The 25,891-nt window shown below is 41.9% G+C and overlaps 1 protein-coding gene and 1 long non-coding RNA gene across 5 annotated transcripts in view; one reads left to right on the top strand and one right to left on the bottom strand.

Annotated features, from left to right (window-relative positions):
- Nucleotides 1-25,891, top strand: part of LOC144339118 (uncharacterized) — a 133,696-nt gene that overhangs the window by 29,391 nt on the left and 78,414 nt on the right. Inside the window, exons 2-4 of one of the 3 annotated variants that reach the window (XR_013413795.1) lie at nucleotides 16,653-16,745; nucleotides 18,837-19,090; nucleotides 20,617-21,485. This is a non-coding gene — a long non-coding RNA (uncharacterized LOC144339118). The remainder of the gene's footprint in view (nucleotides 1-16,652; nucleotides 16,746-18,836; nucleotides 19,091-20,616; nucleotides 21,486-25,891) is intronic. The other 2 variants (XR_013413794.1, XR_013413793.1) reach the window with 2 other exon arrangements.
- Nucleotides 14,240-25,891, bottom strand: part of ITGA9 (integrin subunit alpha 9) — a 388,682-nt gene continuing 377,030 nt past the window's right edge. For both annotated transcript variants that reach the window (XM_015131366.3, XM_077992146.1), the window contains exon 28: nucleotides 14,240-18,876. In XM_015131366.3, the coding sequence (XP_014986852.3) occupies nucleotides 18,778-18,876 (99 nt within the window). In that variant the 3' untranslated portion in view covers nucleotides 14,240-18,777. The remainder of the gene's footprint in view (nucleotides 18,877-25,891) is intronic.

Genomic DNA, 25,891 nt, shown 5'->3' with positions numbered 1-25,891 from the left:
GTCAGTGCCTAGGTCCTACAGCTGCCAAGGAGACTGAAAAAAGTGAGTTTCTGGTTTTTATGTTTTAGGCAACATTATGAGATGAGAAATTCCCAAACTACATCAAGAGATATTACAAGTTCCAGAGTGGCTGAAAATAATAACAAATCTCCCCTACAAAGTGTAAATGTTTAGTCATGATGTAGATTCCAAAAAATCAATTGTGTGACTGTAACATGGAGATTAGAAGCTAAATGTGCACTAAAAATGGAATGAATAAGTAAAACCTGGCAAAATCATATACTGAAATACTACATAATTGTTTCTAAAATGAATGAACAATATATATAATTATATATTTTTTCAATTATATATGTATCATATATAATTATATATATTTATATAGATCATATATATGAGAGAGATATATATATACCAGTGGAGAAAGATGGTTGCTTCTGACTACTGTAGAGTACTTAATGAAAAAGTCTTGCAAACAAAATGTTTAGCAAAACCGGCAGAAATGATGCATGCAAGATGATAGCATTTATGTAAATTTAAAACATATAAAACAGCAGTCTATATTGTGCATAGATACATATTTATATGTCTGTTAAAGTGTAAAAAAAGGACTGGAAAGATGCACTCTAAATTCACGGTAGTGGTTCCCTCACAGGAGAAGGGGACTAGAGATTAGGGACAAAGGGCCTCCAACTTCATTAAGAATGTTTTATTTTTATGTTAAAATAGTTGGAGTGCTAGAGCAGTTAGACTTTCACAGGCAAGAAAAGATGAACCTCAGGTGAAAAAATGAGATACCACTAAACTTTTGTTAGAATGGCCAAAATCCATAACAGGATGTGGAGCAACAGGAACGCTCATTCATTGCTAGTAGGCACGCAAAATGGCACAGCCCCTTTGGAAGACAGCTGGAGATTTCTTACAAAACTAAACCTACTCTTAACCTACGATCCAGTGATTTCACTCATTAGTATTTACCCAAATGAATTGAAAATTTATGTCTACACAAAAGCCTACTCATAGATATTTATAGCAGCTTTATTCATAATTGCTAAATCTTTGAAGCAGCCAAGATGTCCTTCAATAGGTAAATTAACAAATGAACTGTGGTACATCCACACAATGAAATATTATTTAGCACTGAAAAGAAATGGCTATCAAGCCATGAAAAGACATGGAAGAAACATAAATGCATATTACTAAGTGAAAGATGCCAATCAGAAAAGGCTACATATTGTATGATTCCGACTATATGACATTCTGGAAAAGGCAAAATTATAGAGACAGTAAAAAGATCAGTGGTTTCCAAGGGGTTGGGAGGAGGGAGGAATGAATGGGCAGGATTTTTAGGGCTGTGAAACTATTCTGTGTAATAATGTGATAATGGATACATGTCATACATTTGTCCAAACCCATAGAACGTGTAACACCGGGAGCAAACTCTTATGTAAGCTGCGGTTTTGGGTGATGATGACAAGTCAATGTAGGTTCATCAGTTATAACAAATCAACTATTCTGGTGGGGGATGTTGATAGTGGGGGAGGCTAAGTGTGTGTGTGTTGCAGGTAGGGGGTATTTAAGAATTTTACTTTCTGCTCAATTTTACAGTGAACCTAAAATTGCTCCAGAAATGAAATTTATTTAAAAAGCAAGCAAACAAAAACCTTGCCATAAGCCTAACACTTTATAAAAAATAACTTAAAATGGGTCACAGATGTAAATATAAAATGTAAAACTATAAAACTTTCAGGAAAAAAAGTAGGAGAAAATCTTCATGATCTTTGATTAGTAGAGTTTTCAGACCTGACCCAATAAACATGATCCATAAATCATTGATAAACTGATAAATGAAAACACAAGTTATAGACCAAGAGAAAATATTTCCAAACCACATATCCAACCAAAGACTCGTACCTAGAATATATAAAGAGCTCTCAAAACTCTACAGTAAAACATCAAACAGTCTAATTAGAAAATGAACAAATGACATGGAGAGACATTTCTCTAAGAGGTTATATGAATGGCAAATAAGGACATGAGAAGATATTTGGCATAATTAGCCATCAGGGAAAGGCAAATTAAAGCCAACAACAAGATATCACACCTATTAGGTAAAATAAATGGTAGTAACAATAACAAAAACTGATGGAATGTAGAGAAATGGAATTTTTTTTTTTTTTTTTTTTTTTTTTTTTTTTTTGCTGTTGTTTGTTTGTTCGTTTGTTTTTAGACAGGGTCTCACTTTGCCACCCAGGCTGGAGTGCAGTGGCGCAATCTCAGCTCACTGCACTCTTGACTTCTGGGCTCAAGTGATCCTCCTACCTTAGCCTCCCAAGTAGCTGGGACTACAGGTGTGTGCCACCATGTCCAGCTAATGTTTGTATTTTTTGTGGAGATGGGGTTTCACCATGTTATCTATACCGTTGAGAAACTGGATCTTTTTATACATTGCTGGTAGGAATGTAATATGTTATAGTCACTGGAAAATAATATGGCTGTTTCTTATTAAATGAAGTATATACTTACCATACAACTCAGCAATCACATTTTTTGGCATTTATCATAGAGAAATGAAAACTTGTGTACCACAAAACCTGAATCAAAGGCTAATTATATAATATCATTATGTGAAGTAGCCCCAAACTGGAAACAACCCAAATGGCCTTCAGTGGATGAGTGATCAAATAAACTGTGGTACCTCCATATGATGGAATACTATAGAAATAAAAAGGAGCAAACTCTTAATACATGCAACAATCTGGAACTTGGATGAATCACAAGGGAATTACACTGGCTGAAAAAAGCAAAAGGTTTTATGGCCAGGTATGGTGGCTCAGGCCTGTAATCCCAGCACATTGGGAGGCCAAGGCAGAAGGACTGCTTGAGCCCAGGAATTCAAGACCAGCCTGGGCAATATAGTGAGACCTTGTCTCTAGAAAAAATCAAAAAAATTAGCCGGGTGTGGTGGCACACTCCTGTAGTCCCAGCTATTTGGGAGGCTGAGGATTGGGGACTGTCTGAGCCTGGGAGGTTAAGGCTTCAGTAAGCTGTGATCATACTACTGTACTCCAACCTGGACTACAGAGCAAGACCCTATCTCAATAAAAGTGAGGAGGGTTATACTATTTTTATCACAATTTAAAACATTCTAGTATTTTTGTTTCTCTGACCCTGGTCAGAGAAAAGTTACCCCAAGTCCATATGATGTTTGGTAAAGCAAAATTTGGCCACACAGTTTTAACACAGTATTCACAAATACCAACTAACAGGATGTTTTCCAATCTGGGCTTTGGAATATATTGCCTCATAGAACAATGAAATGAATAGCAGTGGTCCAGTTAAGAAGCTTATTGAACCCATAATGTGTCTATAGTATAGTACTAGAACACCAGTGCTACCACTGTGGAAACTACCTACCAAATGTATTTTCTCTGAGAAAATAAATTCAAAGTTTCAACTTGAGATGCCAACAATTGCTTTCCCAATAGCAGAGGCAGACATTAGGAATCCCCCTCCTCCCACTCTTCCCACATGGCTGAAGAGGGTTTTCTATACATGTACAAGAGGCAAATATATTAATATAAGTTAGGAACTGCCTGCAGAGAGAAAAATGGGACAATTTCTGTGAATAGAAAATACATCTGGCTGGGTGCGGTGGCTCATGCCTATAATCCCAGCACTTTGGGAGGCTGAGGTGGGTGGATCACCTGAGGTCAGGAGTTTGAGACCAGCCTGGCCAACATATAGTGAAACCACATCTCTACTAAAAAATACAAAACTTATCTGGGTATGGTGGCACATGCCTGTAGTCCCAACGACCTGGGAAGCTGAGGCAGGAGAATCACTTGAACCCAGGAGGCAGAGGTTGCAGTGAGCCCAGATCGTGCCACTGCACTCCATCCTGGGCAACAGAGCACTCTCAAATAAATAAATAAATAAATAAAATAAAAATTAAAAAAAGAAAAAGAAAAAAGAAAAAAAATACATGTGACCAGAATCTACATATGAAAAGAAAAAAGACTATATACTGTATAGTCCTATTTATGTAATATTCTCTATATCCAAAATTATAGGCTGTCAAAGAGTAGGGATGGTAGCGGAGGGGTTAGTATGAGGGAGTACCTTTGTGATGATTAATCTTGATTCTGGTAGTGGTTCTGGGAATCTACACATGTGATCAAATTGCATAAAACTATAGACCACATGCATGTATGTATGCACACACACAGGAGAGTGCATGTATTTAAAAACTGGTTTAAAGGCCGGGCGCGGTGGCTCAAGCCTGTAATCCCAGCACTTTGGGAGGCCGAGGCGGGCGGATCACAAGGTCAGGAGATCGAGACCACGGTGAAACCCCGTCTCTACTAAAAATACAAAAAATTAGCCGGGCGCGGTGGCGGGCGCCTGTAGTCCTAGCTACTCAGGAGGCTGAGGCAGGAGAATGGCGTGAACCCAGGAGGCGGAGCTTGCAGTGAGCCGAGATCACGCCACTGCACTCCAGCCTGGGCAACAGCGTGAGACTCCGTCTCAAAAAAAAAAAAAAAAAAAAACTGGTTAAATCTGAATGAAGTCTGTAGAGTGTATCAATTTCACTTTTTTAATATTATATTACAGTTACACTAGCCATTACCATTGGGGGAAGCTGGGTGAAGGGTACACGGGACTTCTTTGTATTATTTTTCAGCTGCCTATGAGTCTATAATTATTTTCAAAAAAAGCTTTAAAAAGCCCAACAAAATACTTGAAGCAAATATAAAAAGGTGGTGATAGATTCCCAAGCATTTGTTATAATATTGTCTGTTCTTTCCTGAAACATTGCTGAGAATTAAAACAAGCGGCATGGGAAGATTTTTTTAAACAGCAGCAGATTAAAAAAATACCTAGGAGTTGCCCACATGCTTGATATGAATCAACGGGATATCGAGGCTGCCAAAAAAACATGGATACAGATATTACTTACTGAATTTAGCTCTATACTGGCAACTCAAGGCAAGAAGGAAGTTGAGCTTTCATTACAGGGTGATAGCTATTTTCTTCTTTTATGTCAACTTACGTCTTTTCTTTGCAGGATGTGGAAACTGCCGTGAAGAATAATTTCAGGAACTGGAGATTTCTTTATCCAGAGAAGATAAATCTTGTAGGTTATATAGCAGCTCACTTTATATACTTTGAATGCTGTCATCGAGATGAAACAGACATTGATTTGAAAAAAAAAAAAAAGGCAGGGGTAGACTTGGGACAGGTGGTTGGTTGAGAGGGTTAGGGAGATGGAGGGGGCACCGAGGTTCAGGTAGTGCTGACCAGTGAGGTGGGGAAGTATGGTGAATGCTCCACCTAAGGGAACGTTAGAGCAGAGGCTGGAAGAAGGCAATTTCAGGGATGCTGAAGAAAAATTTCCATAGTGAGTGAGCTCTAGAATAGGTGACAATTCCAAGGTTCAGATTCTAGATATGGGCCAGCGCTTGCTGTTATGAAAGCACAGACAGCCCATAATCACACAATACCCAAGCATCTATATTCTAGCTGGAATCACCCAAGAAAACATTCCTGAACTCTCCTACTTGGCCCTGATCATGATTATATGCAACTGCACTATTCCCTGTGTCCTAGAGTCCCTTAAGTGAAGTTCTGGGACATGCAGGGGTGGCGGTGGTCATAAGGATTATCTCACAGCAGTGTATAGCAGCAGCAGAGGTACTGCTCCTTGCAGAGCAGGGCTACCCCATAGGCAGTGTGCCCAGAGCAGCAGCTCAGAGTCAGGTCTGCACTCATATTAATACTCTCTTTTCATGATATGCAAATTAAGGGGTGATTTATGCAGAAATTTCTAGGATGAGGGTGGTAACTTCTGGGTCATCAGGTCATTGCCATGGAAAGGGATGGTAACTCCTGGGTTTTGTCATGGCAATGGTAAACGGACATGGCACACTGGTGGGTTTGTCTTATGGAAAACTGCATCCACCCTGGACTTGTTTTAGCTACTCCTCAATTTGGTCTTGCGTCTGAGCCCTGCCTGCAGAATTGAGTCCCACCTCCTACCTCAAAACTATTTAAAAAATGCTCAAGTTGATATTATAAAGGGATCAAATAGAACTTACAGAAATGAAAAATATAACTGAACTAACAACTCAAACATACAAAAGCTGACATTCAAGTGAAAATGTACTCATATCTGTAACCTACTTCAAAATCCATAAGAATGAGATATGAATGGATAGATATGTGTATATATTTTTTATATATATATATTTCAAGATTTTTAAAAATAGCAGCAGATTAAAAAAATACCTAGGAGTTGCCCACACCCTTGATATGAATCAACGGGATATCAAGGCTGCCAATAAAACACGGATAAAGATATTAGTTACTGAATTTAGCTCTATACTGTCAGCTCAAGGCAAGGAGGGAAAGTTGAGCTTTCATTACAGGGTGATAGCTATTTTCTTCTTTTATGTCAACTTATGTCTTCTCTTTGCAGGATATGGAAACTGTCATGAAGAATAATTTCAGGAACTAGAGATTTCTTTATCCAGAGATTAAAAAAAGACATACATACATACATACATATATATGTGTGTGTGTATATGTGTATATATATGTGTATACACATAAAAAAAGACATACATATATACATATATATTTTTTTAAATCTTAGACGGAGTCTTGCTCTGTCACCCAGGCTGGAGTGCAATGACATGATCTCAGCTCACTGCAGCCTCCACCTCCCGGTTCAAGCAATTCTCCTGCCTCAGCCTCCCAAGTAGCTGGGATTACAGGTGCCCGCCACCACACCCGGCTAATTTTTGTATTTTTAGTAGAGGTGGGGTTTCTCCATGTTGGCCAGGCTAGTCTCAAACTCCGGGCCTCAGGTGATCTGCCTCCCAAAGTGCTGGGATTACAGGTGTGAGTCACTGCACCTGGCCTGAATAGGTAGATATGTGATAAACCCAATATAGAAAAAATTTAATGGTAGAATCTAGATGGTGAATATATAGGTGGTTCATTGTAGAATTCTTTCAACTTTTCTGTACACTTGAAAAGTTTTATAATAAAAATGTTATACACAGAGAGAGAGAGAGAGAGGGACAGAGAGAGAGAGAGAGAAAGAGAGATGAGGAGACTAGCTACATGGAAAGCAGATATCTAGACTTCTGATCCAGGAAGAAAAGTACACTAATTCTCCCAACAACCACCCTAACAAAACACTAAAAATGGAGAATAAAATACTGTAAATGACATATTCTTAAATGCATCAAAAAGTTAGTAATGTTTCACGTGTCCATGTGAAGAGATCACCAAACAGGCTTTGTGTGAGCAACATGGTTGTTTATTTCACCTGGTTGCAGGTGGGCTGAGTCCTAAAAAGGAGTCAGCAAAGGTGATGGGATTATCATGAATTCTTATAGGTTTTGGGATAGGCGGTGGAGTTAAGAGCAATATTTTGGGGGCAGGGGGTGGATCTCACAAAGTACATTCTCAAGGATGGGGAGAATTACAAACAAACTTCTTAAGGGTGGGGGAGATGATAAAGAACATTGATCAGTTAGGGTGGGGTAGAAACAAATCACAATGGTGGAATGTCATCAGTTAAGGCTATTTTCACTTCTGTGGATCTTCAGTTGCTTCAGGCCATCTGGATGTATATGTGCAGGTTACTGGGGATATGATGGCTTAGCTTGGGCTCAGAGGCCTGACAAGTAAAAGTATGAAATTATCAAGCCAAAGTCGGAATGAAGTTTGCAAGGCAGAGAGATAAGTGGAGGGCTGCAGTCATTTCAGTCCTGAGCATGTGGCAAGCCTTACAAAAAGTGAAGTTTGGTTTTCATGGCCTCAAAGGGTTCTGGACCCATAAAGCAGGATATCCAAGGGCTACAACCTCAACATACGATTCAACCACATGGAAAAACACTATTCCTGCTAGTACTCCTGGAGGACCAAGGAAAGCTTTGAAGAAAGTTGCCATGGTGCAGAGCAGATCACAGGAGTCGACAGGGATGGTGATGGAAATACTATTGCTGAGAAGTGGCAACCACAAGCTGGCCTTCACATGGCTGTGTTGTTCAAATTTGTGTTATTTGGGTGGTCCATAAAACCTCAAGGTATGGCCCCAGACTGGTGCCTGGCAGAGGTGAAAGCAAAGGCTCTCTATAGGAACATATTTCATCCTGGGCCTCAAAGAATCACCACAAGTAATTTTCCAAGGAAAATAAGGAGCTAACAATAAACAAACCAACAAACCACTAGTTGCACAAGGAAACCAAGCACCAACAGTGACGCTCGTCAGGGGAAAAAAGCCTAGAAAGCAGAAACAGTCATAAAAGCTTCACTGCAGTTATCAGAAACAAAATGGAAACTATGATTTTTATGTTTAAAGAAATAAACTTGAAATTATATGCAATAAATAAGAAAATACAGAGAAGTGCCCATCATATTTGAGGGAGAACTAAAAGCCTTTGGATATAAGAATATAATAATTGAAACCCAAATCTTAATAAACAAGTCTCAAAGCAGATTTGACACAGTTGAAAAGATAGTGAATACAGAAATAGGCTAGAAGAGATAGTCCAGAATGCTGCACAGAGGGATGATGGGATGGAAATAGGAGTGGTAGACAGAGGCAAGGATAAAACGAGAGGAAAGAGAATGGAGCAGAGATAATATTTAAACATACGAAGAGAACTGATGAAAGACATCAAACCACAGATGTACAGCAAATTGCAAGCAGAAAAAGTAAGAATAAATGCCATATAACTCTTCAGAGGAAAACTGCAGCACACAAAAACAAAGAGAAAATCTTCACAGCAACCTAAGAGAAAAGACAGGACTCCTTTAAAGGAGTGACAAATGGGCTGACTGCTGACTTCTTTATAATAACAACAGGAACCAGAGGAAAATGAAATGTTATATTCATCCACGGAGAGAAAGTAACTGCTGATCTAGAATTCTGTACCAGCGAAGAGTCAAGAATATGGGCAATTAAAGACAGCTTCAGGGAAAACAAAATGGAAACATTTGCCATCAGCAGATTCTTACTAAAGGAAATTCTAAAGGATGTACTAGGCACAAGGAAAATGATCCCAGGAGAAAATATCTGAGATGCAAGAAGCAATTAAGAACCAAGAAGGTGGTAAATATAGGGGCAAATCTAGACTAGCATTCATTAAAGAAAACAGTAAAAACAATGACTTATGTGGTTAAAATATAAAATTAAAATACATTAAAAGATAGTGACTAGTGACTAACTCTAGATTGTGATATGTTAAATAAGTAAGATAATGTAAGTCTTTTTTTTTTTTTTTTTTGAGACAGGGTCTCACTCTTGCTTAGGCTAGATAGAGTACAGTGGTACAACCACAGCTCACTGCAGCCTCGACCTCCTGGGCTCAAGCAATCCTCCCACTTCAGCCTCCCAACTAGCTGGAACTACGGGTGTGCACCACCACACCCAGCTAAAATATTTGTGTAGATATGGGGGTCTCTCTGTGTTGCTCAGGCTGGTCTTGAACCCCTGGGCTCAAGCAATCCTCCCACCTCCGCCTCCCAAAGTGCTGGGATTACAGGCATGAGCCACTGTACCTGGCTATTGTAAGGCTTAAAGTTTTAAAGTATCTGTTATCTGCATAAAGAATAAAAGAAAAGTGAATAATGGAGGGGAAGAATGGAATGTGAAAACGAAGAAAAGAAAGGAGAGAAAAACATAAAAAGGTGGACAAAAGAAAACACAAAAGATGATAGACATAAATCCAATTATTTCTTTAATAACAATAAATGTAAATAAAATAAATGTTCCAGTAAAATGATAAAGATTGTGTTAGAATGGATTTTTAACATTCAGCTGTATGATGTTTACAAATGACACATGCAAAGCACATGGATATAGAAAGATTATAATAAAAGGACGGAAAAAGATATGTTGTGCAAATACTAATCAAAATAGACTTTAAGACAAGAAAGTATTACTAGAGATAAAAAAGGATCAGTGCATAATGATAGAATGTTCCGTTTCATCAGGAAAAGATAAGTAATTCTAACATTTTAGGTCAGATAATTCCATTTTGGGCAAGGATGTGGGAATATACACTGTTGCTGGGAGTGTCCAGTCTGTGGTCATTTTAGAGAGAATTTAGCAGCAAAATAAGAATGTAATCAAACACCTTCAGATATAATAGATATGATAGATACCATGAGATTCTGGCTCTGCCCATAAAGGGCCATGCGAGTGTTCACTACAGCAGGCAGTGAAAGCAGCAAAGGCTTCCTTCAGAGGGGCTGGAGAAGTGAAATGTGCTGAAAACATAATGTACAATTTAATGCTGTAGCCAGAAACAATGAACCAAATGTAAACACAGCAACATCAATACAACTTGGAAAAATAAAACAGTGTGTGCTCAATACCATTTAAGTGAAACACAAAAAATAATATGATGTACATCCATGTTTAAGGACGTGTATTTATTAGACTTGGTTCCTCTGGGAGAGAGGGCAAGGTGAGTGAGGGTGGGGGACACAAAGGAGAAACGTCACATAAAAGAAGAAAGGGCTTTGTACGGACATGAATATGATTAACCAACTCCATGCATCCACCCCATCCCTGACTCCAGCCCAAATAAAAGTTTGCCTCTTGCTTAAATCCAGCCAGACTTAAGATTTGAAGCGTACAAGTTTAGAGCTCAAGGTGGCTAGAGTCTGAGTATATTCTCAATGGAGGGTGTGGCAACTGGTAGTTCTCCAACATTTACTCTCCTCTTACTCCTTTATAATGCATTCCCCAGCCTCCTTAGTGGGTGGGTATATCTACATAATTAATTTCTGGCCAGCGTTAGGTGGAACTTCTAGGAAGGATAGTTAAAAGGGAGGGGGCATATGTCATTCTGTCCTCTTCTATTTTTGACTTGGAATGTGGACATGATAGCTGGTTCCCTGGTAGTCATCTGGGACCATGATGCAACCTTGAGGGTGCTGAGAAAGATAGGAGCTGGATTCCTGATGCCCATGGAGCTGCTGTACCAGAGCTGCTTTTTTTGGGAGAGAGAAGCACACTTGTATCGTGTTTAAGGCCTTATTTTGGAGTTTTCTATTATATGGAGCCAAATATTCTCCTGATAAGGTGAGGTTAGAGTAGATGTGGAATTGGAGATAATTTCATTTTTTCCTAATCAGTCACCTTCTAGAAGAAATATTTCCTGGAGATTCTTTTTCAAATGCCAACTTTTTAAAATACCAATTTGTTGCCTTCAAAGGATAGTAGTTATACCTTCATGGAGGTTTAATGTTTAGAATTAAAAATTGATTTAAAATAAAATATAAAATAATTTGGACTTTGAAGCAAAGCAGAGATTTGGCAGCAGGCAGCCTTAAGAGTTCAGCTCAGGGATAGCAATATCTCATAATACACACTTTAGTTGCATATATACATAGAGTGAAGGGACATGATCTTAGGGACTGGTGGTTTGGCCGATGGATAGCTGCCAATCGGTCTGACTGTGCAGCCTGAACTCTAAGTAAGCACTTACATTAATTCTGTTACTAAACAGTAACCTTATGACCAGACAGACTTTAAGGATGAGAGGTAATCTGGTGAGCTGTTAAACTCCTGATTGAATAGGAAGCAGACTTTACTAATTAGTGATTTTTCTTCCTCTTAAGTTTGTATCTTTTGATTCTTTTGAGTTTGTCGAGTCCATTTCCTGGCTTAGGAAAACAGGTTGGGCAACCTCAGAGAAACCTATTTAATTAGCATTAGTAATGGTGGCAGGTTTGTTAAGCCAGGAAGCACTGGAATTAAATGCTTGAAATTACTCACTGGACCATTGTCATAAGTGTCAGGTTCATCAGTGCTCTTTGCTCCAACAAATCTCTTTGCAGACCTACAATTTGGCATCTCTTTTGGCTAACCAATTTATAGTCTCCCAGATATAATTTTATTTTCAAGTAATTTGCGTATGTTTCATTGTTGCGAAAGAGATGCTCACTGTAGAGAATGAATATTCAGACAAATAAAAACAAAATAAAACAAAGTAAAAGCCTGCCAATCTCACCTAAAGACAATCATTCTTAACCCATTGGTGTGTATTTTTTCATAACTCTTTTATACTGTGTGGTGTCTATGTGTATGAATTTTAACCATCAAGGCAGTAGAAGGAATTTTAATAAATCTAAAAGCAGTAATGAAATAGAAAGCAAAAACCAGTAGATTTGATTGGTACAGCCAAAGGCTTACTCTTGAAAAAGACCAAGAAAATACATAGATCTTTATTGGTCTTGCCAGAGGCGTTTGAACCAGAGCAACTCCATCATGAATAGGGGCTAGGTAAAATAAGGCTGAGAGCCACTGGGCTGCATTCCCAGGAGGTTAGGCATTCTAAGTCACAGGATGAGATAGGAGGTCTGCACAAGATACAGGTCATAAAGACCTGGTTGATAAAACAGGCTGTTATAAAGAAGTCAGCCAAAATCCTTAAAAAATCAGGAAACAACAGGTGCTGGAGAGGATGTGGAGAAATAGGAACACTTTTACACCGTTGGTGGGACTGTAAACTAGTTCAACCATTATGGAAAACAGTATGGCGATTTCTCAAGGATCTAGAACTAGAAATACCATTTGACCCAGCCATTCCATTAGTGGGTGTATACCCAAAGGATTATAAATCACGCTGCTATAAAGACACATGCACCCGTATGTTTATTGTGGCACTATTCACAATAGTAAAGACTTGGAATCAACCCAAATGTCCATCAGTGATAGACTGGATTAAGAAAATGCGGCAAATATACACCATGGAATACTATGCAGCCATAAAAAAGGATGAGTTCGCGTCCTTTGTAGGGACATGGATGCAGCTGGAAACCATCATTCTCAGCAAACTATCGCAAGAACAGAAAACCAAACACCGCATGTTCTCACTCATAGGTGGGAATTGAACAATGAGATCACTTGGACACAGGAACGGGAACGTCACACACCGGGGCCTATTGTGGGGAGGGGGGAAAAGGGGAGGGATAGCATTAGCAGATATACCTAATGTAAATGATGAGTTAATGGGTGCAGCACACCAACATGGCACATGTATACACATGTAACAAACCTGCACGTTGTGCACATGTACCTACCCTAGAACTTAAAGTATAATAATAAAAAAAAAAAAAGCAGCCAGCCAAAACCCACCAAAACCAACATGGCTAAAAGAGTAACTTCTGGTTCCCCTCACTGCTCATTATATGCTAATTAGAATGCATTATCATGTTAAAAGACACTCCCACCAGTATCGTGACAGTCTGCAGATGCCATGGTAATGTCAGGAAGTTACTCTATATGGTCTAGAAAGGGGAGGAACCCTCAGTTCCGGGAATTGTCCACTCCTTTCCCTGAAAACTCATTCATAATCCACCCCTCATTTGGCATATAATCAAGAAGTAACAATAAAAATGGGCAACCAGCAACCCTGGTCCTGTTTTGTCTATGGAATAGCCATTCTTTTATTCCTTTACTTTCTTAATAAACTTGCTTTCAGTTTACGGACTAGCGTAGAATTCTTGATTGCCCAAGATCCAAGAACTTGCTCTTGGTGTCTGGATCGGGACCCCTGTCTGTTAACAGTCTTGTCTAGGGAAAAAAAAACACATAAATGAACAGCATGTGGAATATGAACAAGAACATAACTATTAATAGACAGATGGAGAGTGAAAACCTAAGAGAATACAATATTTGTAAATGTGTAAGAATGTTATCAAAATGCTTCTGGAAAAATGCTTAGTAAGTCTCTCACGCTCACCTGTACCAGGGGTCCATATTTCTAACTTTGGAAGTGCCTCCTGGATATGCCCACGTGGGTGCCTGGCCATCCACTCAAATCTAACCTCTCTAAAAAGTGATTCTCCCCTACTTCCTTCTCACACAATTGTGTGGCCAGAGCAGCCAGACCAATGGCTCCAAACTACCCCCAAGTGTACTGATAATAAGGAATTCATGCCATTTAATTTGGGCACATTTATCTCAAGATCAAGAACGTAGGTGTAGCCCTGGGCCAGGGGAGTCAGGGTGATACAGAGAGAAGGTGGTACCTCTGGTGTGGAGGCCAAGGACTTCGGACAGTTCAGCCACATCAGGTGGGCTCTTCGTGTGAATTAGATGACCTCGATGTTCTTTTTAACGCTCATGTTGTAATACATTGAAACCCTAGCTTCAACACTTTAAAAAGTTCTTATTAGCAAATAAATTACAGACTGAACTCCTGAATCATTTGCAGCCATTTTTTATTCCAAACATGTATGTTTTTGTAAACCTGACATTTCCCAAACAGTGCAAGTGAATCAGAAGTGATTGCTTAGACTTTAATACATGTGACATTGTGAGGCAGTACACCCTCCCCCCACCCACCAAAATTCCTCAGTGGAAATGTACATGGATGCATCAGTAAAGTTCTGGAAGTGCAGATAGCGTGGGTGCCTGCCATGCAATTAATCACTCGTAAAGCTTTTAAACTCACTCTGCCAGTCACACCGTGCACATTAGAATTAAAACAACAACATCAACATAAAAAAACCTTAACACAGTCTGAAACCTAGATCATTGTGCTATAAAGCATTGCACCATGTTGGGCAATTTGTTCACTTATTCCCCCCATGTGCTGAAAATTCAGAAGACATCCCAGAAGTTTCATTTTGGCCCTATTGGCTCTGTGTTCTCCCTTCCGCCATTCTGTGTTTCAGAAAATATTCTCCACTGTGTGTATGGTTACTCTATACATATCAAAATATCAACTAAAAGTGTGCATACTAAAGCATTTCTGAAATGATGCTCACTTTCTGCCTTTTGTCTACTAAAGGCTCCAAGTGACAATCCTTTCCAGCACCTCTAAATTTTGAGACGTTTGAGCCAAGTATACAGTTCACCAGATGTACGTTTCACACGTAACCCAGACACAACTGCAAGCACCTGGCCATAATGCCTTACCCCAAAATAAGTCATAACCTTTCAAAAAGCCACCATGCTAGGGTTCCACAGGTAGCATACAGCACGCGGATCGTTTGGGGATCTGCTCTGCTTCCGCATGGAAAACAGGACATTCCCAGGAGTGCTGTTGGGTTTTTGTTTTAAACCTCATTGCGTTTGGCTCAAGGGCAGTAGCGACATGATTTGGTGAAGGAGGACTTCCTATTGGATCTTCTACAAAGTCTCCCATACCTCTGAGTACCCACGATGCTGACAGAGGTTTCCTGAAGAACTGCCTGAGGAAACCTCAGGGCCAAGTGATTTGGAGTGGATGCCTGTCAGTTGCCACTAAGCCAGTGGACCCTGCCCCTCCTGCTAGTGTCCCCTTGTTTCTAAACTTCACGGCCTCTTCTTTGTGACAGCTCTACAGCTCACGTGGGGGATGTTCCAAACTCTCCTGGGTCCTATGTACATTGAGCATAAGCAAAACTTGTTTTAAAAAAGGGGCACCGTTTTACCCAATTTTTACAAAGGTCCTTTGTCATATTTAAAAAGCATTTCAGTTCTCTGAACAGTTGGTTAAAACCACATTGAAGACTCAACTAAAAGCTGAAGGAAACTGAAATAATACTGCTCAGGAGAATATCTTATAGGATTCCACAGTGAACCCATGGAAGCAGGAAGGGGTGAAAGTAGAACATACTGTAGAATTTTCAAATAATATTCTGGAGGGGTAATAGACACAGCAATCCACCCCATCTGCTTCCCCTGAGAGCATAGAGAGGGCTTCTGAGCTGGGAAGGAGCTTGTGAACTGCCCAAATTGAGAGAGCGCTAATGATATGCTTAACTTCTCTATCACTGCGCAAAATGGTTAACTCCCCAGTCCCTGTAGCCCCACCTGCTACTAAGCATGATCAGACCAGCAGAGGCATCATCCTTCCCCAGTTTCCTGGGGAGGCTTTCAGTATCTGCTCAAGGTGACGCCAAGGCTGGTTTTCTTAAAACCTGCCTTTATAAAGTCTTAGTGACCTCCTGGGTATACAGCTCCTCATGTGGGTCCACCCATGCAGAATCAAGCAGAAGCAAATAGGTCCTGGCTCTGAGACTGCCCACAGGAGTCTGCCCTTCTCAAGCGGGGCTTTGCTGGCGGGCAGAACATGGGCCTGTGAGTCACCCTTCTACACTGTCACCAACACACCTACACCCCTGGCAGGAGACAACTTAGGTGCTCTAAGTGCATGTGGCCAAAGCTGTTGATGGTGCTGTTGCAGGAATATCACCTAAGAATCCTAAATGCTTCATTAAAGAAAACATGGCATTATGAACAAGAGTCCATCAAAGGAAAGCTGCAAATGGCATCCCATTCAAAAAGTCCACGTCTCATACACCATTGCATTTTGCCACCCTGAGGCAAAATGTCCCTGAAGTGTTCTCTGGGGAACCTCCAGCTCCTTGCACAGTGCCTGACACACAGCAGGGGCCTCAGAAATGGCTGTTAATCGGTGACTAAAACCCACTCAAGACTGCTTTTCTTATTGCTTTTGATAAAACTCATAAGTGAACTCTGAGCGAGAGTTGGTTTCTTTGCCTCATCCTGCTGCCTGTAGCTACCTCTGTGCCTTCATCCCACAGTTGGATGCAACATCCCTGATTTCTAGGATCAGCTTGGTTCATGCCATTGACCCTTGGTTTTTTTGGTCTATTCCCATGTTCACCAGGAAGAGAAGCATGAGGTTACATTTGTAACCTCCCTGCAGCAGAGTCAACTGCATAATAAGAAGAGACCAAAAGACACACCTGCTCCATGCCAGGTTAGTACCCACCCATCACCCTCATAATTTTGCCAAAACTTTAGATATGTTTGTGAGTATTAGCCAAGTATGTGTATTAAAAATCTGTCTTCCCAGAAGTTGAGTTTGGTGTCCTTTTGACAATGTTCACAGACTCCCAGCATGTTAGCTTCCAGTTAAAAAAGGTGCTATAAGAGAGATCCTTGGTTTTATAGATTGTTTCATCCCCACTGGATGCCATGTGTATGTAGCTGGCACTTTGGCAGGCTGTCATAAGCCATTAAGACTCTGTTAGACCCTGCTCTTAGCCCCATGTTTCCTGTCTTATTAGATGGTTATCCATCAGCAGGAACAGCAGCCATAGTTGCTAACAGTTACTGTGTGATCACTCTGGGCCAGGTCAGTGCTGAGCATGCTACATCCATCACCTTACTGCCCTTTCAGAAAATCACACTGCACTCAAAACTAGGCAGCACAGTGCATCTGACAATATATCTACTGTCAGACAGAGAGCTTGGATACTGAAGGCCATAACTCAGCTCTCACACATGCAGGGGGTGGGGAGGGGCCGTGCTCTGCTCAGATCCCTTTGCGTCATTTCTTTTGCATCATTTACCTGTGTTTCCCTAGGCTGAGGATGCACCTGTGGTCTTCCTTTAGCGGACTGCCCTGAGCTACTGGAGCCATTATGCCAGTAGGAATCGAGAACAGAACGTTTACACCTCCTCTGGGTACAGCCAGCCCCTTGATTCAGCTTGGGACACCTCTGAGGCCTAACTTTCCCTCCGGAGTTCCCCTGATCAGGCTGAGGCTAAAGTCCATGGAGCTCTTCCTGAAATGATAAACCTTTGCCTGGCTTTCTCTCCTTCCTTGTCCTGCTTCCCCCACTCCCTTACTGGTATCCCCTGGGAATACTTCCTTAATAACTTACTTGCACACAAATCCTTGTTTCAGGGACTGCTTCTTGGAAACCCAACCTAAGACATTTTTTAAAAAATGGTTAAATGGTCCTCTCTGGGATGGAATCTGCAATCACCACTAGCTGGGACAGCCAGGGTGGTAGGGGAAATGAAGATCTCTCAACGAAAATGACCAAAAAAAGGCAATCCCTCACAGCGTTCAGACCCAATTCTTTGCTTAGGGGACAATGATTTAGTCCTTGTGGTGTGTGAACTCTGATGTAGGACGTCCAGGATAAGACACTATTCTGAGGTTTACCAGATGACCACATGGCATTGCTCCAAGCTTTCATCCATCATCTGTGTAGAAGGAGGGTGACACGTCTGCTATATAAAGGTGATACAGAGCAGATTTCTTGCTAGGGATCAGGTTTTCCATCCAAATTCTTGTTGGGAATCTTCCAATGAAAAGTACATATGAAAAGACACTTACAGTTCTTTAGCACACGTTAGCACGTGACTCCACACTTCATCGAGGCAATAAAGATGTGAAATGTTCTTAGGGGTCTTGCCACATCCACAGTTTATATGCACCACTGCCAGCCTGGTGGATTCATTATGTGAGGTTTCTTCAACTTATTTCATCTGTAAGTCTTTTTAAACAGCAAGTTCCAAAGTACAGTAAGATTTTCATCCTTTAAAATTTGTATTCATGGATACGTACTTCCAAGATTTTAGGCCAGATATCAGTGCTTGAGTGAATTATATAACTATTTAATAGAAATAATAAAACATCGATACAAATATAAAGACATAATCAGTATAAAAGGCTTATATTTATAAAAAATACTTTAGGTAACAGTTTTCCCCTGAGGGTTGACCATGCATGTTGCATCCATAAATATTGCTCGGCTCTGAAGCTCACTCTCCAAAGTTCAGAGTTCATCTTTAAAGGAAGTGGTGCTGGCCCCGGTCGTGTGACCTGGCCGAAGTGGCTGCCTCAGGCTGGCACCTGGGCTTGATAGAATGAAGAAGAGAACAGCATCAGTGGGGCCTCCGAAAAATCTGGAGAAGATTTTTTTCTTCCAAATATGGAAGATACAAAGATCAAGGATGACAGGCTAGTGATCAGGTCATGTGACTGGTGTGGCAGCTCACTGGTTTTTCTGGACCCAGTCCCAACTGTCTTCATTCTCTTTCCGGTTCTTCTCAGCTTCGATAATTTCTTTGTACCTTCGGCGAAAGAAGCCCATCTGAAAGGCAGAAAGAAAGAGGAGAAGCTGAGTTAGAAGTACTGAAGAATCAGCCACTGTGACCCCAAGGCAGCCTGTCCCTGGGTAGGTGTGACCTGTACTCACAGGGCTGGGGAGGCCTGGAGGACCCCTCAGATTCGAGAAAACACTGGCAAGAAAAACATCCTGTGGAGACATTTTTCAAAATGCACGGACTTCCTGCAGGTGACATTAGGTAAGCTGTTTGTTCCTTGTAAAATGCATCTGGTGTAGTGTTTTCCAGACTGTGTGCTGGGGAATACTAGTTACTGAGAGCTGTTCAAAAGTGTTTGGGAGTAAAAAAAGGTTTCGTGGCTGGGCGCAGTGGCTCACACCTGTAATCCCAGCACTTTGGGAGGCTGTGACAGGCAGATCACTTGAGGTCAGGAGTTTGAGAGCAGCCTGGCCAACATGGTGAAACTCCATCTCTACTAAAAATACAAAAATTAGCTGGGCATGGTGGTGTGTGCCTGTAATCCCAGCTACTTAGGAGGCTGAGGCATGAGAATTGCTTGAGCCCGGGAGGTGGAGGTTGCAGTGAGCCGAGATCGTGCCACCACTGCACTCCAGCCTGGACGACAGAGTGAGACTCCATCTCAAAAAAAAAAAAAAAAAAAAAAAAAAAGATTTCATGGTCAAATAAGTTTGAGAAATGTGGCTTTTTTTTTTTTTCTTTTAGAGAGAGTCTTAATGTACAGTGGAAAGTAAAGGATCCATTACCATTAATTCCGGTGGGGAAAAAACCAGGGACCTGACATTTCCCAAGCTTATTTGGCTTTTGATAAACCTAGTATCTTGAGAGATCTTAGCCATCTGTGGAATAATTTAATAAATACTGCTCTCACATGAGAGGCTGTTTAAAGCATCTGCAGGTCTGCATTCTACCTTGCTGTCATTTACATCTTTCTCTCAAACCGGTGGAATCTGTGCTGTCTGTGCACCACAGTCAGCAGCACATTCTCACCTAGAACAGGCGTTTCATCCTGACGCAGGATGGCAATTTCCTCTAGCTTAGTTCTGAAAAGACTCTGCCCTTTGATGTTGCATTAGGTCTTACAACTCTTCACATATGGTAAGACAAGTTTCTAATTTTTCTCATAGTCATCACCACCGAACAGTTAAGCAATGTTTGTAGCCCAAAACTTACCTTTCCTCCCATGCTCTCAGAGACTCGGCATCTCTCGTCCTCGGCTCACTAACATTAGTGGGCTCTGTTTATGAGGTCAGACATTCTTCTCTGCATCTCGCCTTAAACATGGCTGACTGTATTGGGTGTATAAATACCCCAGCTCCCTCTCTCCTTGGGTGGAATAACCCTGAGGTGCATGTTCTACCAGTTTCCCCATGGAGCTTGCCTGCAGAGGTAACCAGCTTGATGACACATCTTTTATTGGCTTCCTTCTCCAACAGTTTTTCCTGAGATCACCTTCCAAATAAATGACTTGCCCTCAAATCATTGTTTCAATCCCCTTGAATAGAAGAAATGAAACAAACACACACACTTGACCTGGTGCTGGTGGGCCTGCCACACTGCAGGTTTGTGGTACCATGGTATCAACAGCCTGCAATTCCCAAGTCATATTTGAAAACCCTCAAGACTCTCTCTGCAGTCTGCTGCCAACAGTGCACACACACACAAGATGTGTCCTACACAAATCATGAAGCAAACCCAGCTGTCACGGGCACATCAAATGTCTTTGTTGTCTGTGTACTTGTCCTCAGGCTTCTTCACTATGAGCCAAACATCTAGGGAAGCATCACAGCCACCCTGATGGTCACAAGCTCCCCCAGGAAGGGAAGGCAGGTGGAGCTCAGGAACTGTCTGTTGCCACCATCTTTCTACCTCCCTAAAGGGGGCTTACTGTCTAAGCCAAAGACGAGAACCGTCAAGGGAGCCACCGGGTATCTTCACCCACGTTGTCAAGGAGATCCTAAGCATTCACTGTGAGTAGAGCTGATAAGGTGGTGCAGTTTGAATGACTGGGAAAGAACAGAAGCTTTCTTAGAACAACTGGCAAGAGTCTTGTGCTCTGAGGCCAGTTTTGTAAACAGACATTGAGTTCCCGGTGATTTCAGCCCTGGAGGTTTCTTCCCAGCATAAGACCACATTCATCAGAATGCCACGTTCTGATGCCCCCACACATATACTTTTCTCTCCTAAAACCTCTTCCACCTTCTCTCTGCAAGAGATGTGGAAAAGTTGCTTGGCTAGAATTTTCTGGATAATTAAGAAAAAGTCATAGTCGTCATCCCCACAGCACACCCACAGAAGGTCAGAAAAACGGACCAAGATGGAATGGAAATCTAAGAAGCTACTGCCTGAAATGTCATTCTTTTGTGATAAAGATGTGGTTGGCCAAGAAAACATGACCAGATGTGGCTGGTCACATGCCGTGAAGGAGAATGTAATCATGAAACTGTGGCTGGACGTAACAGGGAAATAAGATTCTCTAGTACATACCTTTGGCTGCTGATGTTGCAGTGTGTCAATAGTCCCAGGTCACTCAGTTGTAATTCCAGAGAAGTCCCATTTCCCTACCATGGCACTATTAAGCAGAATCTTTTTTTCTTTTTTTTTGTTTTGAGACGGAGTCTCGCTCTGTCACCCAGGCTGGAGTGCAGTGGCCAGATATCAGCTCACTGCAAACTCCGCCTCCTGGGTTTACACCATTCTCCTGCCTCAGCCTCCTGAGTAGCTGGGACTACAGGCGCCCGCCACCTTGCCTGGCTAGTTTTTTGTATATCAAGCAGAAAAATTCTGTCCCCTTATTATATCCTGCATTTGTCTTAGGGCTCCTTGAAGGCAGGCTTTGTGCTTTCAATCCCCAGCACTCAGCATCTCACCTGTCCTTGGTACCAGTGCTAAATTGCAAAGGATGCCTCTATACCCTTTACCATGTGACTCTCCAGCTCTTCCCATCATGAGGTGGAGTCTATTATTCCAGCCTTGATTCTCTGCTGAGACTAGCTTTGACAATTGATGATATGGAGGAGATGCTGTATCTGTTACACACTTAGTCCCTAAGGGGCCTTGCACACTTCCAATTACTTTCTTAGAACCCTGCCCTGCTTCCATACAAATGCCTATGTCTAGCCTGCTAAGAGACCAGTTTTTTTTGAAGCCCTCCCAGACTAGCCAACTCCCAGCTGCCTGCAGAGGCACATGTAAGTCCTGCTGAGCTCCAACTGCCCCATTGAGCTCAGTCCAAATTGCCAACCCACAGAATTGTGACCCGCATAGATGGATATTGCTTTTTCTTTTTTTTTTTTTTTTTTTTGAGACGGAGTCTCGCTCTGTCGCCCAGGCTGGAGTGCAGTGGCTGGATCTCAGCTCACTGCAAGCTCCGCCTCCCGGGTTTACGCCATTCTCCTGCCTCAGCCTCCTGAGTAGCTGGGACTATAGGCGCCCGCCACCTCGCCCGGCTAGTTTTTTGTATTTTTAGTAGAGATGGGGTTTCACCATGTTCGCCAGGATGGTCTCAATCTCCTGACCTCGTGATCCGCCCGTCTCGGCCTCCCAAAGTGCTGGGATTACAGGCTTGAGCCACTGCGCCTGGCCAGATATTGCTTTTAAGCCGCTGAATACTGGGGTGGTTTTTCATGAAGCATAAGTTAACTGGTAAAGACTCATTATTTTTTTTTTGCTGACTTAATGAATCAGACAGACAGCTGATAGGGCTCTAGATTTAGCATCAGTCAGGGTGTCTTGCTGAACTGGACTTTTCACTTTTTTTTTTTTTTTTTGAGACAGAGTCTCACTCTGTCGCCCAGGCTGGAGTGCAATGGTGCCATCTCAGCTCACTGCAACCTCTGCCTCCCAGGTTCAAGTGATTCTCCTGCCTCAGCCTGTCGAGTAGCTGGGACTGCAGGTGGGTACCACCCTGCCCAGCTAATTTTTGTATTTTTAGTAGAGACAGGGTTTCATCTTGTTGGCCAGGCTGGTCTCAAACTCCTGCCATCAAGTGATTCGCCCACCTCGGCCTCCCAAAGCGCTGGGATTACAGGCATGAGCCACCGTGCCCGGCCTGAACCAGACTTTTCTTGTTCATCTCTAAGAGCAAAAGCTGGCTCACTTTCTCATAACTATGCTAGTGTAAGGATTTGATATAGACAGTGTGTAAACAATCTGGAAAGGATTTAGAGCACCTGAACTCACTCTTACATGTGGCTTTCATGTGCTCAAGTTTTTATGTATGCCGTTCTTGCTAACAACAAGGTGAAGGCATCTCTTGCAGGCACCCAGAAGCAAGCTTCTTTCTCTCAGTGGAGTGGTGTCAGCATCAGGCCTGAAAATCACCCCCACCCACCCATGACTGAAACAGCCTTGCAAGCTCTATGCCCCACTCTAACACTGCAGGGTCTCCAGTCCTGTTCCCAACACAGCCCATGCATAATTTCTTGGATGGGAGGTCAGAGTTACCATTGATGTATGCCTTCCTTTTTTTAAGAGTCCGAAGACCATTTCTTAAAACATAATGCACTCTCATGGCTAGGGAGCTGTGGGTACAGTAGTGCAGGTGCTACACTGCATTTAAGGGGCTGGGAGATGGATACCACTCACATCACAGATATCAGACGTATAAGTTTACTATAACTGTTTTCCAACAGATGGCAGTAGAGTGTCTTGTTCTCATAAAATCAGGGTTTTCTGAATTTTTTCTGACAGATGGAAGTAAAAAGTCTTTAGAAAGGGGTGCTATTTACTATTACAGTTTGTACAAATGTGCCCTATAGTCTAGTGATGGCTCTGCCAAACTAATATTGTTTCTTTTTTTCGGGGGGGGGGGAGGGACAGAATCTCCCTCTGTCCCCAGGCTGGAGTGCAGTGGTGCGATCTTGGCTCACTGCTATCTCCACCTCTGAGGTTCAAGTAATTCTCCTGCATCAGCCTCCCAAGTAGCTGGAATTACAGGCCTGCACCACCACACTCAGCTAATTTTTGTATTTTAGTAGAGACGGGTTTCACCACGTTGGCCAGGCTGGTCTCGAGCTCCTGACCTCAGGTGATCCACCTGCCTCAGCCTCCCAAAGTGCTGGGATTACAGGTGTGAGCCACCGCGCCCGGCCTGGGAAGGTCATTTTCTGGCTTTGAGCCATAGTGTCTTCGTCTCTGCCTAAGAGATCAATGGGATTCTCAGACCTCTTCCAACCCTGAAACATCATGACAGCTTTTTTCTGTTTTCCCCCAAGTGAATTCAGGGCTCTAGCCTGTGGGCCACATAGCTCGGTACTCAGGACTTACACTAAGGGGGAACAAGGCTTTGTCCCATCTCAATTTTTCTCAAAGATTTTTGAGAAATTTTTTGAAAATTCAATTTTCAATTTTTAAAACTTTGTTAATTTTTGAAAGAAACAAATAAAACAGAATTTAATAATATTTTAAATGATTATGAGGTCTTGGAATTCATAAAACACATGCAGTTATGTTCACTTATCTAACTTTTATAGTCTTTCGAACTATCGGATTTTAAGGTCAATTTTACCGATGAGGAAAGTAGGCAAAGGCTTGATGAAGTTGAACACGTAGCTCTCGATCAGATGTCTTGTAAGTGTCAGGACTAGGGACTTGGGAAGCAAGTCGAGGACTCTTAACTCATGTAACATAGCGACTGCCTGATTAGCTCATCAAGAACGGAAAAAATATTCGTTCTCTAAAAATAAAAACTCAAAATAAGCAACCCATAAGTAGTAGTCACCGAAAGTAATTTGCAAGAACCAGAAAAAAGTATGTCATCTTCTAAATGCCCTAGAGGCACAGTATTATTCCCAGCAGTCCTCAATAAATGCAAGTCAGTAAATAAAGAACAGGTCTTCCCAGCTAACATTTTCTAATAGAATGTCAATTAGGAATGAGGAAGTGAAAAACGAAATTTAGCAAGGTTTTTGTCATCCCCTTGAGTAAAGATAATGACTTCGCCGGGCGCGGTGGCTCATGCCTGTAATCCCAGCACTTTGGGAGGCTGAGACGGGCGGATCACGAGGTCAGGAGATCGAGACCATCCTGGCTAACACGGTGAAACCCCGTCTCTACTAAAAAAATACAAAAAACTAGCCGGGCGAGGTGGCGGGCGCCTATAGTCCCAGCTACTCGGGAGGCTGAGGCAGGAGAATGGCGTGAACCCGGGAGGCGGAGCTTGCAGTGAGCTGAGATCCGGCCACTGCACTCCAGCCTGGGTGACAGAGCGAGACTCCGTCTCAAAAAAAAAAAAAAAAAAAAAAAGATAATGACTTCAACTAAAGATAATGGCTAAAGATAAAATATAAAAACTAAAGACTAAAGATAAAGATAACACTAAACTAAAGATAGTGACTCTGAATTTGATGATCTAACAAGTACAAATGATCCCCAAATTACCACACCTCGACTTAACAGTTTTTTGACTTTATGATGGGTTTATTGGGGTATTAAATGCATTTCTGACTTAAAATATTATAAGTCAAGGAGCACCTGTAGTTCCTTTGCTTAAGAGATACATGGTCTAAATCTGTAACTCTTCATACACGTGCCAGGAAATGCACGAGCCCTTCAGCCTGCTATAGTACTTCATAGCCAGTCCTACCTATTCCATTACTGCCAGGACCCAAAGTCCCCCTATACTCGGGAAATTAGCACGTCCCAAGGTTAAGTGGGCCTCCTTCAGACATACACACCTGCTCATGTGAGCATGCATGGGTGCCTTGGGGAAAGCTTTGAGAAGCACTGGGCAGATCTCTGTTTTTGTTGCCAGCTGAGCCCACCCGGAGGGTGCTGGGAAATGATTAATGATGGGCTAAGCTGGACGCCCAGCAGCCCCACACTCACTTCCAAGCCAACGGAGTCAATGTTTTTCTGCATTTTTTTCTGGAAACTTCCAACACTTGCTTCACCATTTGAGGGGCAAGGGGCTCTGTTAACTGTTCTGTTTGTAGCAGAAGAAACATAGAAACCCTAGAGGAGGTGACTCAAGCCAAGCTTTGCTTGGCTGGAGGTCGAAGGAGCAGTGTGCTTTCTGGTTTT

This window comes from Macaca mulatta, chromosome 2, assembly GCF_049350105.2.
Source record: "Macaca mulatta isolate MMU2019108-1 chromosome 2, T2T-MMU8v2.0, whole genome shotgun sequence".
Classification (NCBI taxonomy): Eukaryota; Metazoa; Chordata; class Mammalia; order Primates; family Cercopithecidae; genus Macaca; species Macaca mulatta.
The sequence above is the reverse complement of the archived record's forward strand: the minus strand, read 5'-3'. Positions and strand labels throughout refer to the sequence as shown.